We start from the raw sequence: 20,032 nt of genomic DNA, 5'->3' as shown, positions 1-20,032 counted from the left end.
GAGAGGATATCATTATGGAAAGTAACTTGATTCAATTTACAATACTTCCTCTTGTGTTATTATCTTCTCCAGTTGAATTTAAGAACGCTGTGGGAATCATAAATAAACCTTTCAAAGAAAAAGAGAATCATGATTAACAGTTCAAAAGGAAAGAAGGAATTTCCTCTAAAAGACAAATTAACAATTTAACGTGAAAAAATTACAAAAGAATATTTTGTTTTACCTTATTCCATGAACACCTCAGTATTATTTCACTCAGGCAGAAAACACCATTAGAATAAATTTCCGTTTTATTTTTAGCATATGTGTGTGCGCACACATTAAACACTATATATATTAACCATTGAGTTTACTTGGCGACACGGAAATACTGGTCTTCCTAAATATTCACATTTGGTATTCGGTCAGGGGCTTGTCTGGACTGCATAAATGTTACAATAAGCTGGGCCTTGTGCCAGCATTGTTTCTTGACCCTTGAGCAGCCCGAAGAAACGAACATTAAGAAATAATAATGGTATGTGGTATAAAGTTGTGAGGTTATTAATAACTCCAGCATTAGTCAGCCGAATGTGAAGGTGGCTCACATGATCGAAAAACCTCGGTAGTGGTGCATCCGGACAGCCTGGGACCGACTTAGAAAGAGCTCTGGACCCCCCGGTCCAGAAAGTCGAGCGACTTGAGTCTCGCTCTTGCTACTCGTCTAGAAACTGGAAGGCAGCTCAGTTCCTGCCGCAGCTCAGAGGAGGACAGCAGGAAAGCCTGCTGCTGCGTTGCTGACTTCTCAGTGACTGTGTTATGGAATTCAGTTAAAAGTGAAATACAAATATGAGTGCGCTACACGAAAAGAGAAAATGTAGTTAAAAGAAACTGACGATATAACAGTGCGTAAAACTATATTCACAATTAATGTTGGAAAAGAAAAACGAACTGCATCGGCAATGGCTTTGAGAGGTGCTTTTGAAATCATCACCAGAAAATGGAAACTGATCTTCGTGATGTGTGGCTTTGCCACGCTCGTCTACATTCACAGCAGCGAACACAAGCTCCTAAAGGAGTACAGGCGGAGCATGCAGAGGCAAATTGAACTCATCATAGAGAAAGCGCGCCTCCCCAGCGACGCAGACGATCAGACAACTGATAAATCCCTCGAAAAGAAAGACCCTTCATTAGTAAACGAGACGTTGTCTATTCGACAAGAAACGAAAAACGAACATGTTCCTGGGATTCACGCTGAGACCGAATTGGTCTTGCCTGTCAGACGCAAGGTCAAGGAAGTTGTGTTTCCGAGTACTAATAACTGCAGCAAAAAAGAGCATAACTTGATGATCAAGAATCACAAGGGTCCCACGGTTCCAACGAGGGACATCTACCCCTGCAAGAAATGGAACCAGCCTAATCCTAACGATCTTCGGTGGCCGGTTGTTATAAAGCCCACCAATGGCGAGGTCTTGAACAAAATAGACTTGAATAGAGTAAATACAAAGGTATGGTATGAATAGATGATAACATCTATTTTATTTTTCTAGCTACAAGATTCATTCAAACAGTATAATGACTGGTTGTCTTGCGCAGAATGTAAATAACGAAAATTTTGGGTGATAGGCGATGATTTAGAAGAAAACTGAATAAGAAATCAAATTAAACCTGATTGTGATAAATGAAAAGAAACATGGAATCATGGTGTACATCGTGAACGGAAATTAACTTCAAATTAGAATTTGAGAGATAATATAAATATCATGCTGCCGAAATCGAATTGTAACAATTATATCTGATTAAATAACCAAAAATTACAGTCATCAAGTAAATGCGAGCTTTCGCACAACGGCACATCGTTTAGAAATAGGTCAATGGGAAATGGATCCGTAAAAATTCCTGTCAACCAACAATAAAAAAACAGACTCCTGACCTTACCTCTCGGTCATGTCCCGTTAGACAGCGTGCCAGAACAGTTTCACTTGATTTCGGTCAATTTTCTTCACTTTCGTTCAACCTGCTTTCTGTGACCCCTACGTTAACGTCAAGTACGGCGCTTCATGTAATGAACGATAAACGGCTTATTTTCAGTACCTTCTATTTAACGTATACAGGAAATGGATTGCATCACATCTACGACAAGGAAAGATAACTGTATGACGATACGGGATATGATCACTCGTATTGCCATCGACCAGTTATTAACGATACTGGGTTACGGTGCTAACCACAAGACGTTCACATTATTTTTTCTTTTTTTTAATTTACGTTTGACCGAGTTAAAGTTTATCAGGCATATGTATTTGCAAGAACTGTGAGTTTATTGGTTCATGAAGTAGTCTGTAAGGCTACTGCTGTAATACAATATTAACACTAATGAATATAACACATAAAATTTCCACATATAAACATCAACATTTACGGTAATGGTGAATCTTTTTTTCACTGTGATAGAGGGAGATCACAAAAGAATGAGCATCGATGTTGCTGTTTGAATAGAAGATCTCTCTCTCTCTCTCTCTCTCTCTCTCTCTCTCTCTCTCTCTCTCTCTCTCTCTCTCTCTCGGAGAAAAGGTTTAAGAATCTGTAAAATACCTGCGCTGGGGTCAACGTACTCCAGGGAGTTCCTGGGTGTCTACTCTCTCTCTCTCTCTCTCTCTCTCTCTCTCTCTCTCTCTCTCTCTCTCTCTCTATATATATATATATATATATATATATATATATATATATATATATATATATATATATATATATATATATATATATATATATATATATATATATATATATATATATATATATATGTATGTGTGTGTGTGTGTGTGTGTTATTCGATTCCGTCCGAAAGTAAATTTCATACTTATTATTCCATACTTACTATAATGTTGCTCCTAGCATTTATTATTATCATCACTTGTTATTACATTGGCTGTTATAAATACTGTAAATGCTGCTGCTGTTGCTAGCGTTTTTCTAATCATCGCAGGGACCTTAGCTGTTTAGGAGTGACTGTTACTTGTACAGAATAAGCAATATAAAATTAGCAATGCTGTTAATCAACTCATTAGTAGATGATATGCAATTACAAGAATGGTTTTGTTATTGAAAGAAAGCTCCATAATTAGTAATCAGTTAACTATGAATGTCTCAGTCTTGAGGAAAGAGGGAGCTTCCGCACTGAGTCCGGGAATTAAATTAACTTCGGACTATTCATAACAAATGAGTTAAATTAAACTTCGGACTATTCATAACAACATGAGTTAAATTAACTCCGGACTATTCACAACAACATGAGTTAAATTAACTCCGGACTATTCATAACAACCTGAGTTAAATTAACTCCGGACTATTCATAACAACATGAGTTAAATTAGCTCTGGACTATTCATAACAACATTTAACTCCGGACTATTCATAATAACATGAGTTAAATTAGCTCTGGAGTATTCATAACCACATGAGTTAAATCAACTCCGGACTATTCATAACAACACGAGTTAAATTAACTCTGGAGTATTCATAACAACATGAGTTAAATTAACTCTTGACTATTCATAACAACATGAGTTAAACTAACTCTAAACTATTCATAACAACATGAGTTAAATTAGCTCTGGACTATTCATAACAACACGAGTTAAATTAACTCCTGACTATTCATAACAACATGAGTTAAATTAACTCTTGACTATTCATAACAACATGAGTTAAATTAACTCTGGACTATTCATAACAACATGAGTTAAATTAACTCCGGACTATTCATAACAACACGAGTTAAATTAGCTCTGGACTATTCATAACAACACGAGTTAAATTAACTCTGGAATATTCATAACACCATGAGTCGATTAAAAATACTTGGTCTCGAATCTTCATTACGTTTGAGTATTTAACTCTGATGTATCAACATTTTTAAGTATTTTGCACCTCATCACATTTTACAACAACAAGTGAACAAAAATTTAGTCCTAAAACAATGAACATTATAGTTTTATTAAATGATTTTAAGGAAATTTTAACCCTTGACGAGATTACGTCATTAATGAGACATGAAACACCGTAATCTATTCTTATTAAAAATCTCATACATAATTCATTGCAGTGTCATGAATAATGAACCACATTTACTGCTACGTGTAGTTAATCGCATCGGTAACGAGAAACCTTTTTCACACATAAGAATTTTGCAGGTAGCTCATCATATTTGTAATGAACCACGCACCATCTTAATTTACTTATATCAAGGTCTTACAGGCAGTTAAGCACACCAGCAATTAGCGATGAACCACCTTCTTATCTATTCAATTCGAAACCTTAAGGTGCGTTATCTAATGAAACTGTCACAAGGGACTCCTCACTCGTTTGTGAACAACGAATCCTTCAACTCATGCGGTTCAAAATCTTCCAGGTACGAGACCTAGTCGAGGAACAGCTGGAAGTGCAGAAAGAACGTCTGGCCAGGATAAAAGACACATGTCAGCAGCATCCTGAACTGGCCATCCGTCAGCACATCACGTTCGTTTGGGACACCAAGAGCGACCCCCCGGTTGTCTATTGTCCTCTGTACAAGGTAGGCCCTTGCTTGCATACCATCCGACTGGTTTGGGCGACACTCGGGTCAGGGTGTTGCCCTTGAACTTTTAGCGGACGATGCATATGAGAATAGGGAGGAAATTCGTTCTGTACTGAGCATTGAGCATTCTCTCTTGTTAGATTAGTTATGGTTTTCTTAAGTGGAGAAAGAGACGACATGAGGGTTATGTTCATAGCTTTTCAATAAATGGACACCAACGAAAGTATTAACTTTCTAGTTTTTAGTAACTCTCATATCATTCACACGATTTGTCTTCTTTCATCCATGAACAAACAGAGATGTAAAAAATACAGTTAATTCTATAAGCATTTTTACAGCTCAAAGTACTTGCAGTGAAAGTGCTAGGCGACAACTTTTAAGTACTTGTTGCTTGTAATACAATATTGATAATGAATTTTTTAGCTAAAAATAATAATGTGAAGAAGCTTTCTTATTTTTTCGTCAATGTTTATAAAACAAGGTTCAGTAGAAAACTGAAGACATTTGTTATAGGAAAACATTCTGAAAAACATCGTGTTACAACCTACGTGAAAAGAGAGTTTCTTCCGTTTCTTCCTCAGCAGTAGTATCATTATTATTACAGCGAATGTTATCCCTGATAAGATAAATGTATAACAGAATATATTATTGGATATTTAATTAAGGCACCGTAAGCAGGTATGAGCACTTTTTCCGTTTTCCATTTTGTTATTATGAAATAATACTGCTTAGAACGCAAAGACAGGGAATTATACCTCAATTCAAAAATATGTGCAAAAACGCAAAGCAAGATCCATTTAATGTTAAAAATGGCATGTAAAGACATTGATAATTCTATGCAGAATTGAAACGACATAATGGTGATATGCAGGCAACTTTCAGAATGAAGATATTGGTCGGTTAACAACTGATATTTGATCATGAACTATTGTTCTGCATCGTAAAAGTCAGGTTCTACATGGCGAAGCTCATGGTGGAAAGAACAGTGGCGCTATCAAGCCTCTTCCTCTCTTTTTTTTTCTTTCCCGGGTGTTGACCTGCGACTGCAACATACCAGCATGTATAACCTTCACACACCCAAAGTCATTCGCCACACTGAGCTTCATAATCAACCTCACTGATAAAAGCATTCAGGGACAAAACTCTCGTAACCTCTGGCGAGATTTTAACGTCTCAATTGTGACATAAAAGCTGGAATTCGCTTCTGAAGTCAAATAAACAGGGAAATCTTCTTCTAGAAACGTGCCGTGGAGAAGTACTTGAATTGTTGCCAAGCTGAGAGGCAAAGACCTTTGCAAGTGGATGATGTCCCCCCCCCCTTGCATGCTTGGGAAAGCAATGTACCTTTCAACAGTCAATAATCATGTTTAATGTACTCTTAAGGCGCTGGCTCACCTTTTTACCATGTCATTCAGAGTAATGAGGCGGTCTATGGTTCCCATATTGAATTTCTCTAAAGAAACTTCACACAGTTGGTGGAACAGAGGTTTGGTCAAGTTTTTTTTTTTTTTTTTTTGAGATTTGGGAAGGAAGTTAGTTTAGTACTTACCTCAAACGCGCATGCATCACTCAGAGGGATGTTCTTCAGATGCTGCTGAAGTTGATAACATTTTTCTTACAATGTGCTTTCGAAACATTGCTTTTCAAGTTCAGCATACATTAACAGAGGGAAGAACAAATAACCGAATATCTCTTTGCTAACACTGGGAGAAATCGTTCGCATTTTCATTTTTAGAAAGGGAGAGATAAATAGAAAGTCAGAACTTAGAAAATTATTGCCATTTATGCTTCTCCTTGTACAGCTAATATTCTTGCTATGATTCAACCACGGGCCATGCAATTCATCAAGACATCACAGTCGTCATTTCAGTCAAAATACAGCTTCAGTGATCATTTATCATTATTTAACTCTGGCTTTTTGACATCTGCGAGAAAAAGCTTGCCAATTATCGGGGTTAGAAATGAGACATGTAAATGGTTGTGCTGAAAAGACTAAGTATCCTGTAAGGAAAGCCGGTACTGACGGGCTTTCCTCTAGAACTGGGCGGATAAACCCGCCTCTTCAAGAGAAGAAGAGGGTTTACGGAAGCGCAGAGGAGTGAAGGAAATTCCGCAATTCTTGCATCAATTAATATCATTTTGGGGATAGACTTAATTTTATTTCATAGACGCAAATTTTGCTCATAATTATCTGCAACAGCAGAAGCTTAAAAATAACTGTTTCAAAAAACTATCGATGGTAGTTTTTTGTTGGGGCGGGAGGTTGTTGATCCAAGGATTTAATTTTCAATTAAGGATTCCAACTATGAGAAAGAATAAGTTTGGTGTTACTCTAAATTTTATGTTCTAGCTCCACCATTCTTGAGGAGATGATGAGGTCATTCTAAGGAATCCTCACTCCGATTACCCCATTTCCTTTTATGCTCTGTCCCTTGTTCTTTCCCTCACGCATTTTCTAAAACCTCCAAACGCTTCAGTGGCCAAAAAACATCTGGCATAGTGAAATATAACTTCGCTATAGTGGTGTAAAGTTCAGCGCACTTACCAATGCTTGTTCCTTGTTACTCTGCTTCATATATGCTCTTCCTTGTCATGTACTTCTCTTGCATATTTCGCAAGGATGATTCTGCTTCACGATTCTCTCCGCTTTTCGTTCTAGGGTTTTCGCCTAGAGTAGATTTCACTTCGACGTTACCATACAATATATATAATGTTGATTTGTTAAAGTTTACACAGTTATTTTATCGCGTTTCTCTATCATGGTTTTCTTAGTTCATTGCGACATTTAGCAAATGTCAGTGAAGCTATAAACTGCTTTTTTAGGTTCTAAACGACATCCTTATCAGCTGGAGCCACAGGAAATGTTTAAAAAAAGGAAACGACAGTGTCAAGTGCTTTTGTGTATTTGGCACATCTTCGGGAGTACAAAGGGAAACAAAACGTAACAATACATGAGCAAGAAACCTCTTACAAAATAGTGCAATAAAATATATTATTAAACAATTATATACAGAAACAATGTACGTCACAAAGGAAAAGGAACTGCCTAGTAAGTGCATCGTATACAAAAATCAATGAAAACTAGCTCATTGTTTGTCGACCAGTATATAAAATCAGCTGAATTCACAACTATAAAGAGTAAAATAACAATAACGATACTGGTATACGAAAAAAGACATCATCTCTCCCCTCCGTTACGACCATAGAAATAATAATGACAATTATGAAACCACTAGTCTTGGGAACATAAAAAATAGTCAAATGATTAGCTTAGGAAATCCCCATTATTTTATCGATAATACGATTGTCTAATGTGTACATGCCATGGCTCGACTTTCGACTTTCTGGAATACGTCTTGATAAAAGCAGATTCAACTGTATTCCTATTAATACAATCATTACAAAATCATTTTCTTTTGCCTCTGTCCAGTCAACAGGATGATCAAAATTAAAGAGAGCCCCAGAGGTCTGTCTTGCAGTAAAAGAATATTTATACTGATTTAATCCAGTAAACAATTTTAATCAATTTTGACTTATATATTTCTTATTACTGCTCGTATTTGTGAATTCAGCTAATTTTATGTTCTGGTCGGCAAGTAGTTTCCTTGTTTTCATTGTTACTTGCCTATGATGCAATTATTAGGTAGCTACTTTTCCTTTATGGCTTCTCTATGTTTTTAGTTGTTTAGTAATATGGATGGACATTGCTTGTAATGGCCTAATAATAAATTTTCATTTTACGATTTTACAAGAGCTTTTTGTTTTTCTCACTTATGGATTCTGTTACACTTTGCGTTCCGAAGTTAAAAAAAGTTAAGTATATCTTAGTTTAACCAGACCACTGAGCTGATTAACAGCTCTCCTAGGGCTGGCCCGAAGGATTAGATTTATTTTACGTGGCTAGGAACCAATTGGTTACCTAGCAACGGGACCTACAGCTTATTGTGGAATCCGAACCACATTATAGCGAGAAATGAATTTCTATCACCAGTAATAAATTCCTCTTATTCTTCATTGGCCGGTCGGGGATTCGAACTCGCGGCCAACAGAGTGGTAGCTGGGAACGGAACCCGCCCGCCCAACGAAGAACTGCTGCGTCCCGAAGTGTTAAATACAAGAAAGCACTTGGCACTCTGTCGTTATTTTTTTTCTTTTTTTACACATTTCCTTTGGCTTCAGCTGATAAGCAAACCACTTCCATAATTATAATTTGTAACCATGATATCAGTATGTTGTTACTGCTGTTATGCCTTTTGAGTGCAGAAATATGGGGATTAATTATACTTAGAATTACATCTTCCCCTTCAAATAATGGTAAATCCTCCAAGTAATACTTTAGAATTTTGTACTTATTAGATGTACAAAATCCTAAATTATTAATATAATGGATATTTTACAAAAAAAAAAAAAAAAAAAAAACTGACCGAGTAATTTCACATCAAGCAAGTATTATGGAAGAGAACCTACTTGCAACGTTGTCTCAATATGTTTGTAGATTTTGTTCGCTGAGAGTGAGTTTCTTCGTTCCAGTTTTTCTCTGGCCAACACGGCGCAGTTTTCCGAGGAAATGTCTTCCGCTCTGGCAGCCAGTATTTACGGTCTCGTTTTCTTCATTCCTTCATGTGAAGTAAAAAGAAAACTCAGTATTAACACGTAAACATTAAACCGTTGGAGCAAAACTTAAATAATACAACAGCGTCATAACTCTTTATGAATTATATTTTACGCAATTTAAAATTGCAGGTATAGGGATTAAGAAGATATAAATATAGACATTGGCCGCCAAAATACACATTCTTCCTAAATAAAACACCACTGACATATTTCCTGTTTAATTCAGTTTTACTGATTTCAAGAGTTCAGGACAAAGAAAACGAAAGGTCTGCATTAAACATTTAAAAAAATCCTTGAGAGTAACCTGTTTTTTGAAATTTCCAGGTAGCGTCAACGACTTGGATGGTGTACTTTCTAAGACTGGCTCACGTCAATGATGACAATCCCGCGTTGGAAATATACAAGTTTAGTGGACAAGAGAAGAAGAAATACATGGTAAGTGTTATGGTGAGAGTGTATTTATCTCATGAAAGGTAAACACCGCCTTCTCAATAATTAGCATTTTGTTATGAGATGATCACTTTTCTCCACTGACGTCATTTAGATAACTAATCGTGTTTCCAAGGCACACGTCTTCATGCTTCTAGTGGGAAAAAAAATTATCTTGCGGGATTATGCTAGCAGACTTAACCTTACGAGAACTGGTATCGGTATACATGTTGTATTCATACTTTGTGTTTTACCATTATGTTGTACTTGCATTCAAACACAAATGGCTTTTGAAATGTGGATAGAATCAATGACTCGACTTTAAAAGGGAATGGAAACTGAATTAGCACGGAAATGAGTGTGCATAAGAGAGAGAGAGAGAGAGAGAGAGAGAGAGAGAGAGAGAGAGAGAGAGAGAGAGAGAGAGAGAGTCAGTGAATTGGTACACACGGTATTATCTCTGAGTAGCTCTGAAACTTGATTATCAGCCGGGCAGAGGTCAGAAGGTCGTTATCTTTAGTCATAACTTCATGAATGATCATATCCTTGCTTACTAATCCGGGAAAATCCCTGAGCCAGTTGTTTCTAGTAAGCTGAGAAAGATACGAGTATACAAGGTTTAATAAAATTCTGTTGACGTAGACTATAATGCGGCTGCTGCAGTCAGCTGACAAACCAAGAATTTTATAGTTTCATGCTGCAGCCTCAGAACTGACATTCTTGGAAAATTTTCAGTTTTATTTTATTCACTGTCTGCGAATCTCTATTAGCGAAGATTGTACAAGATGATTCCAATATTCCTTTGAATTATTTGACATTTATTGCGACATATCACAGCTTGATTACCACTTTCCCTTGCCCATTTCCGATAACCGTTTCAGTATTTTACAGTTCTATTTCCTTGAGGTTCTTTCGGAACCGGAATATACAATTTAGGCCAGAGGCCAAGGGCTGGGACCATGAGGTCATTCAGTGCTGAAAGAGAAATTGACAATAGCAAGGTTTAAAAGGTGTAACAGGAGGAAAACCTCGCAGTTCCACTATGAATCAATTGTTAGGAGAGAGTGGTAAGTAAGACGAATGAAAAAGAATATGAACGGAGGTACAGTTAAAGGAATGAAAGGTGTTGCAGCTAGGGGCCGAAGGGACGCTACCTTAAGTAATGCCACACGAGGCGCACTGACTGCGGTACCCCGCTGCGGGGAGTCCTCAATGAAGAAAACCTCGCAGTTGCACTATGAAGCAAGTGTTACAGAGGGTGCAAAGTCAGATGAAAGAAAGAGAACATGAACTGAGGTACAATAAATGGAATGATAGGTGTTGCAGCTAGGGGCCGAAGGGACACTGCAAAGACGCTCAAGTAATGCCTAAATTGTACCACAGAGGTGCACTAACGGCACTACCCTCTTACGGGTTTGGGGTTCTTTTCCTTCTGTTGCGGTCGATTTCCATGATTTCCGTTTCCTGTTCTGAGTTTAAAATTCCTTTACAATATTTGCAATTCCCTTTTTCCAATTATTTTATTTCCTTGTCATGTCTTTCCTCCCACTATCGATTATAATCGTTGTTCGTTGATGATTCGTTAACCTTCAATAACACTTTTTCTTCACTCACAGCCCCGTTACAATTCAGTTGCACATCAGACACCCTTTATATACTTTTATATTCGCTGGCAGTTTCATTTCTACTTTATTCATTGTTCTTTTGTTAACGCCTTTCTTACTCATTTCTTTTATTTATTTATTTATTTTTTTTTTGCTGCTTTCTGTGCTCAGTTTGTTTTTGCCGTTGTCCGTTTCCCATTTTAGACTCATCATTTCCCTTTCTTATAGTGATACCTTTATGTGTGCGTGTATGTTTATATATATGTATATGTGTGTGCGTATACACCCACACATATATATATATAATATATATATATATATATATATATATATATATATATATATATATATATATATATATATATATAAAATCCTACTTTGATAAACGGAACCTGAAACTACCTGCAAGATCACAATACACCTGCGGTTGCAGTGCAAAAAGAATATCAGCCTTCCAATAGCTAACTGATCAACGTATCTACGAATTTCTTATCTTGTGAGAAAACACATTGTCCAAGACCCCATCATCCAAAGGTTATCCAGTTACAGAAAAAAAAATAAAACAAAACATTAACCTTCCAACGTAGGCTAAGAGATTACCAGAGATCTGCTTTTAAGTAACACCTTTTACAGGCTATGCTGTTCAGTTTCTCATTTACAGGCTATGCTGTTTAGTTTCATTTACAGGCTATGCTATTTAGTTTCTCATTTACAGGTTATGCTGTTTAGTTTCTGAGTTTACCAAATGCGACTGCTAAATTATACTTCAATGATCTCTTTTCTCAACACATTTTTTAAAACTCCTAATTTCCCCTCCTTATCTTTTTTTTAACCAGCCAAGATTCGGTGGTGGCCACCAGAGGGTGTTCAAGGAGTTCAAAGCCCCCAAGACTTCACTGGAAAGGAATAAAGTGTTCAAGAATTCACTGCGATTCATCGTTGTTCGACATCCATTTGCAAGGTAAGGTAACAGAACTGGATAAATCCATTTGCAAGGTACGGTAACAGCTAACTGAATAAAGAGTTAATTTTACATACAATGTGAACGTATCTTTTGTGAACATATAATTCATATAATTTACTGTGAAGCTGAGATGTGTGTGTGTGTGTGTGTGTGTGAGAGAGAGAGAGAGAGAGAGAGAGAGAGAGAGAGAGAGAGAGAGAGAGAGAGAGAGAGAGAATTATACATGAAATTATCTTCTCTTGTTCTTGTATGTTTTCTTGCTTCTCATTGCATTTGGCAACTTACCACAAACTTGCTCAGTAGGCTTTAGTAAGAACGGAATGTCCATGTTTAAAAGAAATTTTGAAAAGACAAGGGGAAAAAAATAACTTATTTATCAACATCAGGTTACTCTCTGCATACCGGGACAAAATCGAGCGCCCTAAGCCGAAACCCTTCACTCCCTATTTCAAGGACCTTCAGAAGGCCATCATTTTGAAGTACAGGCCTGAGGGAAGCAATAACACTTCCCCTACGCCCACTTTCTCTGAATTTGTCGACTACATCATCGATTCTACGGAGCATCTGAAGACAGCCAAAGATTGGGAGGAAAATGTGAGTTACAGTATGTTAAGACTTCCTTGAATTAATACTGTCATCATTACCATTGTTATCATTCATAGTTGAGGTAGAATTGGTACTAGCAGTAAGTCATATATTGCCCATTAATTATTATTATTTATAGTATTAGTAACTGTATATTCAAATCATGTGGTACTTTATATTATTATTATTATTATGGGTAATTAGAGTGTACATACCTTCATGGAGTTGTGTCCTTGGCCCTTAATGAGCACCAGGTCCAGGTAACCCAGTTGGTAGTACCTGGATTAGGGACCCGAGACCAGGGTATGAGCACTTGTTGCCTTGTATAGGTTGACACTTTCTACATAAATGATAGATCCTCAATCACCAACTGTGGCCTTGCTCAAATGGAGCACGAGAAACCATTGACAGCGGGATGATGGCCAGGGTTAAGGCGTTTGAGTGCTCATCTCCTCGGCCTCGACTTGCCAGTGACGTTGGCTAAAACCAACAGGCAATAGCAAGGGTCCTTGGCCTTTGTCAGTTAAGAACTGCGTTCTGAGGGATGTTAGGAGCTACAGGGGAGCGGATGATGTAAACAATAATCGTCAGCTTGTCACTGTCACACTAAGGTTGAAATTGAAAGTACTCAACAGAAATTTGGAATGTTGTAGATGACATACCAGGAAATTATATGAATTCTGTCTCGTGAATGGACAGGTACAATTTAGCAATGGTCCCCCCAGTCACATGCACATAAGGGTGCTAAGAATATCCCATTTTACAAATACTAAGGATGAAATGAAAGCCGAAAACTGGAACGTAAGAACCACGATAAAATTAGAAAGACAGAACATGTAAAAAGTAAATTCAAAAGGGATGGATACACAACTTAGCTGTCTGTGTCTCACAGTGAAAAGAAAAGGAAAAAAGAGAGACTGGAAGAGGTAATGTTAATATTTATCCAGGAGGAACAGATGGAATTGGTAGAGAAAGCAGCGTGATCTTAAACGCCAAATGCAGAAAAGACACTGACTGAATGGAGATTACTGCTAGAGAGCTTTATATCAAAACAATGATTATTAGTGTCCCATGTTCCAATGAATGAGTTCTCTTATGAGATAAAAGATCAATTTCACACAGAAATTGAGGATGTAGATGACATACCAGGAAGTTATAAGAGAACTGTTTCTGAAGGTATGAATGCAAAAGTTGTTAGGAACAATGAAAGAAATAAAGTTATGAAAGGAAAATGTCAGGGAGAGACAGCAAACGAAAATAGGGTGCAGTTCATTAGATTTTGTGCTGGAAATAATTTGGTAATTGGAGGGACTCTTTTCCAACAAAAGGAGGTCTTTAAATACATTTGGACATCTGCAGAAGACATTTATAAAACTCAAATAGATCACATAGTTCTTAACTAAGAAAGAAAGGAGCACTGAGCCATGTTAGGAGCTGCAAAGGAGCAGGTGTCAGCAGTAATCACCAGCTGGTCACTGTCACACTAAGGTTGAAATTGAAAGTACTCAACAAAAAATTTGACAGATTATCTAAGTTCAATACAGTAAAGCTTCTTGAAGATGAAACCCGAGAAGCTTTTTCAAGTGAATGTCGAAACAGGTTTGCAGTTCTAGAAACCATACCTGCAGAGGAACAGACAATCAATGATAACTGGTTTAACATCATGAATGTATATTAATCTGCTGGAAAAGAAGTACCGGGATATGGGGGTAACAAGACGAAAACCTTGGAGGTCGGAAGAGTCCTAGATGCAATATAGAATATACAAGAGCGAAAAGTACTGGTAGACAAATTTCAGGAAGGAGATTAAGAATACAAAGAAGAACATCCTTAGCACTCAAGTCTGGATAATGAATTGAAACAAGGATTAAGATGAGATAAAAGAGAATATTTGAACAAACAAGCTGATGTAGGCAAAACCATATACTATTCAGGAAGTGGCGCTGGTGTTAAAGTAGCCCACAGAACTATAATTAAAATATCCATCGGTGAAAAGGAAAACAAGAAAATACATATCAAAAGAAGGGACGAGTCAATAATGGAACAAGGCAAAAGACAGCGGTGGATGGAGCATTTTGTGAGGTCATGAATAAGAAATATGAAGAGGATAATTTGATTGATTTACCAGAAGCTGCGGAGGACCTGAATGTGCTTGTGAATCAATTCAGTGTTTGAAGTGGAATCAACAATAAGAAACGTGTCATGAAAACATTCAGTAAGTTTATTCTCAATAAGCTGAAACAAGAAATTATTAAAAAGCTTAAAAATGAACAAGCAGGAATTAGGAAAGGCAGGGGTTGCGCAGAACAATACATGTGTTAAGACTTGAGTAGTAGTATATGGAATTTAAAAATCCCCTTATGATGGCTTTAGCTGAATACGAAAAGGCATCTGACAGCGTCCACATACCAAAATTATGGAAGGTCTAATGTCAATATAGCATTCCTGTAAAATATATATGCTATTAAAAATTATCATTGAATGAAATAGGCGCAAAGTTAATGTTACTGGGGTCTGTCAAATGAATTTGCAGTAATTAGTGGCGTACTACACGGATATATTTCACCTTAGCTGTCTGCTCTTCTTATAGGATGAAAAAAGAGGATGGAGATGTAAGAGACTGTTTAGACGAGAGTAACGAGAGAAAGTTGACATGATGCTGTTTTAATCAGCAAAGCACCGCAAGATCTACAGAGCTTAATCAGAGAGATGGACTCAATATAATTCTGAGAAAAACAGAAATAATGAGGACAGTGTGTGTACAAAATGAAACAATAACATTAGATGGACAAAGGAGTAATGAGTTTGAACAGAATCTTTCAAATATTTAGGAATAATAATATCCAATACGGGTTCTCTTGGGTTGGAATTTTATAAAAGAAAGAAAATGGCAAATCAAACAATTAACAGCCTGAATAGGATTAGGAAATCAAATAGACTGAAGTGGCATCCGGAAGTAATGTTGCATATAAGTCTAGTACAGTCTGTATTGCTGTCTGGACACGAATCTTAGTACGACAATGAAACTATGCCTAAAAGTCTTTTTAGAATAAAACTTTTACAAGAATATCAAGAGTCAGATGGCAGAACAGAGAATTAATACTATATGGGAAATTACGAAGGTTCCGTATGTAGATGATATAATGATGAAAGGGGATGAAGGTGACTTGGACGCGTCCTTCGCGAAACACCTGGTTAAATAGTATACGATAGCCCGGGCACCGGACAGTGTTGCCACATTTCCACATCACTGACTTCCACTCTCCTAAATTTTATATTCATTCAACAATCGGTAAAATCTAACGTATTCATAAATGATATATGCTTTTCTGTGCTGTCTAAAGATCATTTGGCGTAAACTGTAAACATACATCAACCGGAAAACCTACATGTTTATCATTACATGGGTCCTTTGACATGTTACAGTATTAATTTAACTGATAATGAGACTAATATATATATATATATATATATATATATATATATATATATATATATATATATATATAGACCTAAACATTATATGCATTTACACTATCACTTTGCAAAGAACTTCCCTTATCAAGTTAATCACAATCACTTTTTACATTCATTAAATCAAGTCTAAATAGATTTGAATTACCTTAATTAGTCGGAAACCTAAAGCTGTCACTCTGTTATCGTCTGCACTCTATGTATCAATCGAGACATCGCTCGAGTGACTTCTGCTGCTTCATAAATTGAAGCTAAAACACCATTCTTTAATGATTATTTATTCAGTCATTATTGTATAAATACATATATAAATGCAAATGACCGAAAATATAGGTAAATGAATCACATAAGAAACTAACATATCTGACCACAATAAAACCCTAAAAGAGTGAAATTTTTGTCCCCACTTGGTGTGGCAGACGCAAAATGAAGACGCCACTTCTGCACCAGATCGTGTTGTGCATGAAAACTAAGTTCCACACCGGAGGCCACATTTCCACGTTTCGACAACACTCCCGGATAGTGTTTCCTGTGGGCTCCTGAAGCGCTGAAGACCAGCCCTACTTGGATGACATATGAGAAAGAGAAGCTGCAGATGAGAGATTTTTGGAATGAAATCAGAGAAAAGACGTGAAGGGCAAAATTTCACAGACGACTTTTGCACAAAGCTACGCCAGAGGGCTGATGATATTGACGATTATTATTATATTATATATATATTGCATATATTTTTAGTAGTAGTTGATGCAGAATTTATGTAAGACATATTCGGTCAGTTTTTTAACTGTTGCCTTGGTGTTTCTTTCAAATTATTTTTTTTTTAACATTTTGGGCCATATTAAGAAGTTACTGCACAGTATTCATTTCATTGTATCACATCAAATACGTTGTGTAGCATTACAAATGCCTGATACCCTGCCATTTATGGAAAGTTTAGACTATCGACTGATTGCCTGTTTCCCCTATTATTTTTCTTTGAAAATGGTTTCTGGTTTTCAGCATGATGGATTATTTTGTAGAGGGAAAAACCTATTTTGTTCATTTCATGCATGCTTAATTGACCTCATGACGAAATAAGCTCACAGTTTCATCTTTTATTGCCTATCATAAGTTTTTCTTACAAATTCCAGTCAAAGGTATTTACAATATATATCATAATTCAAGGTTGCTTTTACCTTTATATCATTCTTGCGCCGGTTCATACTTCGATACAAAATCAAAACACTTTTTCTACAGGTACTTCTATGTTAAGTCATTTTTTTCTGCAGGTTGACTTGGCTCTCCTAGTCAGTCAAAACAAGTTTTACTTTAGATTGTTTCAGCTCTCATACAAAGCCAAATTATTTTCTGCCTTTGGGTGATTTTGCTCCTCTCACATAGGCAAACGCCTTTCAATCCATCTCGACTCAACTCTTCATCTAAAAGTTAATTCGTGCTTCAGGTCGTCTGCTGGTCCCCATTTTGGTCGCAGTGTGGGGTCTGCTCAACGGATTACCAGGTAGTCATCAAGCTTGAGACAATGGACGACGACGAACAGTTCCTCGCACACATGGCGGACCTCAAGGAGATCCAGAACGTTCACGAGTGGCGGAATCTGAAGCGGACTTCTGTGTCCTCTTCTGTCCTCCTACCCAAGTACTACGGAAGCATCACCAAAGCGCAGATTTACAAACTTTACGAACGATACAAAATAGACTTTGACCTGTTTGGGTACACGATAGATGATTATTTATAGCTTAACTTAAACTTAAGTGTGGATCTCACTGGCGTTGTTAGACTATTTAGTGGATGACTGAAAGAAACTAGTAAGTTAGCCTATTTAGTGAATGACTGAAAGAAACATGTTAAAGATAAAAAAATAAAGATTTGACAACGTTATACGCCTGTGATAAGCTTACTAGCATCATAATGTTTAGATGAGTGTAAAAAAATAAAAACTGCGACATGAGACGTGGGTTTTTATATCTCTAATTTCCTATATAGCCATGCCGAGTGTACGTTTCCTGTGTTGTAGATTAAGCAGGACCCAGCTTAGAGCTCCACGTTTGTAAATTAAGATACGACAGTTCTTCGAATCCATGAAGTTGTGGGATTTTCAGCATGTCAGTATTTTTTTTTCAATGCCTTGTTCATCAGCTCACTCCTTGAGAGTCTTTTCCTTTTAAGGCCCAAAAACTGTTCAAATTTCGTTTTGAGAATAAATTTGAAACTGCCAAAAGTTTCTTGGCTTTTGAATGTTTTATCATTTTACCCAAAAGCGCGGACACTGAAGGAGACTGCGAAATTTGACTCAGAGGGGATATTTTTTTATGGACAAGAATTCCAATAATCTTGTGGGAAATGTCCATACTTGAATTATAGAATGGTTTGACAATAGTGCTGCTGCTCTTAAATCACATTAATTAACAATGCTATCACTCCAGAAAAGTGCATTACAAGATTTTTCCAGATAAATTGTCAATACAAAACCTGTGTTTTTATAGCAGAGCCAGAGTCAATTAAAACTCTTCTGTGGCTTTGACATTGGCAAGAAGATTAGGGCCACAAAGCCATGACCAGATAGTGTAGCGAGAGATAGCATGATATTAAATACTCATAAAATATTAGCCTTTGAAAGCGGGAAAAACAATGTTTTACTTAATTATATTAAAATATTGTTTAATGGCCACCAAATCGAATTTTTACTTTAAACATCTTTTATTTTTTTTTTTTTTGTTCGACACATCTGAGGAGAGTAAGCGGCAAAAATCGGCAGAGAATCCGATCCTCTGCAGCAGTTATAGTGTAATTCACTGCCTTTCGGAGGAACAAATATATATATATATATATATATATATATATATATATATATATATATATATATATATATATATATATATATATATATATATATATATATAAATATATATACTGTATATATATTTCCTTTAGGACATAGTTTTTCTCTTATACAGTTTTCGTTCAAAGCAATTACTTTTGTGGCATTAATTAGTTTCTTGGAAAAATCTGCAGAATGACAGAGTTTTTCAAATTCCTATGCGTCAGTTTCTGGTGAAAAATACGCCTGACCAATCAGTACCCAGGTCTAAAGGTCATTTACAAACTTTCTCTCCATACGATGATAAAAATAGGTTGTATGTCCTGATTGTAATTCAGTATTCGCCTGATAATGCCACAGAGTGGCGAAACAGCTGTCGTGACACAAAAACAATAAATGGAGGGAAGAAGCCTACGTATTTTTCACCAGGAACTGACGCACGACAATCTGAAAAACTCCGACGTTTTAAAGATTCCTGCAAGAAACTCATTATTGCCACTAAAGCAATTTCTTTTAACGAATATGTATATATATATATATATATATATATATATATATATATATATATATATATATATATATATATATATATATATATATATATATATATATATATATATGAACGGAGAAAGCAAGCGAATCAACCAAAGTGATAAAATACGCAGGAAGCAGGAGCAGGAACAAACATGGCGAGCTATTACAATTTATTCCGACGTGTTTGGCATTCAGCTGAATGCATCCTCAGGGTTCTGTACAATAAATGCTAACCAATATAATTATATGAATTTGTAAGTTGTCTAAAAAATCGTTTATACACTAATTAAAATGAAAACCAAAACTTCACACACACATAAAAGTGCACTAAAGACTGACAAAATTACACAAATATAGTGTACAAATATTCTTGTCCCAGATGTAGTCTGGGAACTTACGTAGGTTCTTTCAGAGGGTGATGAGGGTTCACATAGCCTGCCACAAGGGGGTTAGTTTCC

At 36.4% G+C, this 20,032-nt stretch overlaps 2 protein-coding genes across 2 annotated transcripts in view; one reads left to right on the top strand and one right to left on the bottom strand.

Moving 5' to 3' along the window:
- The window catches only part of LOC136852551 (MPN domain-containing protein CG4751-like), a 136,679-nt gene that overhangs the window by 50,390 nt on the left and 66,257 nt on the right, over positions 1–20,032 (bottom strand). The window contains exon 2 of the mRNA XM_067127303.1: positions 9,020–9,168. The gene's annotated coding sequence lies outside the window, so the exon portion shown is untranslated. The remainder of the gene's footprint in view (positions 1–9,019; positions 9,169–20,032) is intronic.
- On the top strand, positions 606–18,172 carry LOC136852552 (carbohydrate sulfotransferase 11-like). The gene is made up of 6 exons (XM_067127313.1): positions 606–1,484; positions 4,388–4,549; positions 9,491–9,601; positions 12,036–12,160; positions 12,550–12,757; positions 17,664–18,172. The coding sequence occupies exons 1-6, from the start codon at positions 939–941 to the stop codon at positions 17,955–17,957; spliced, it is 1,446 nt and encodes a 481-aa protein (XP_066983414.1). The 5' UTR covers positions 606–938; the 3' UTR covers positions 17,958–18,172.

The sequence above is a fragment of the Macrobrachium rosenbergii genome, chromosome 25 (assembly GCF_040412425.1).
Source record: "Macrobrachium rosenbergii isolate ZJJX-2024 chromosome 25, ASM4041242v1, whole genome shotgun sequence".
NCBI lineage: Eukaryota > Metazoa > Arthropoda > Malacostraca > Decapoda > Palaemonidae > Macrobrachium > Macrobrachium rosenbergii.
This window is presented reverse-complemented; position numbering and strand designations above follow the sequence as displayed.

Bases quoted from the DNA above. Each gene is read 5' to 3' on its own strand.
- LOC136852552 (XM_067127313.1), top strand. From the start codon at position 939: ATGGCTTTGAGAGGTGCTTTTGAAATCATCACCAGAAAATGGAAACTG. The intron at 1,485-4,387 runs GTATGGTATGAA...AAAATCTTCCAG, and splicing joins TGAATAGAGTAAATACAAAG to GTACGAGACCTAGTCGAGGA. The intron at 4,550-9,490 runs GTAGGCCCTTGC...TGAAATTTCCAG, and splicing joins TCTATTGTCCTCTGTACAAG to GTAGCGTCAACGACTTGGAT.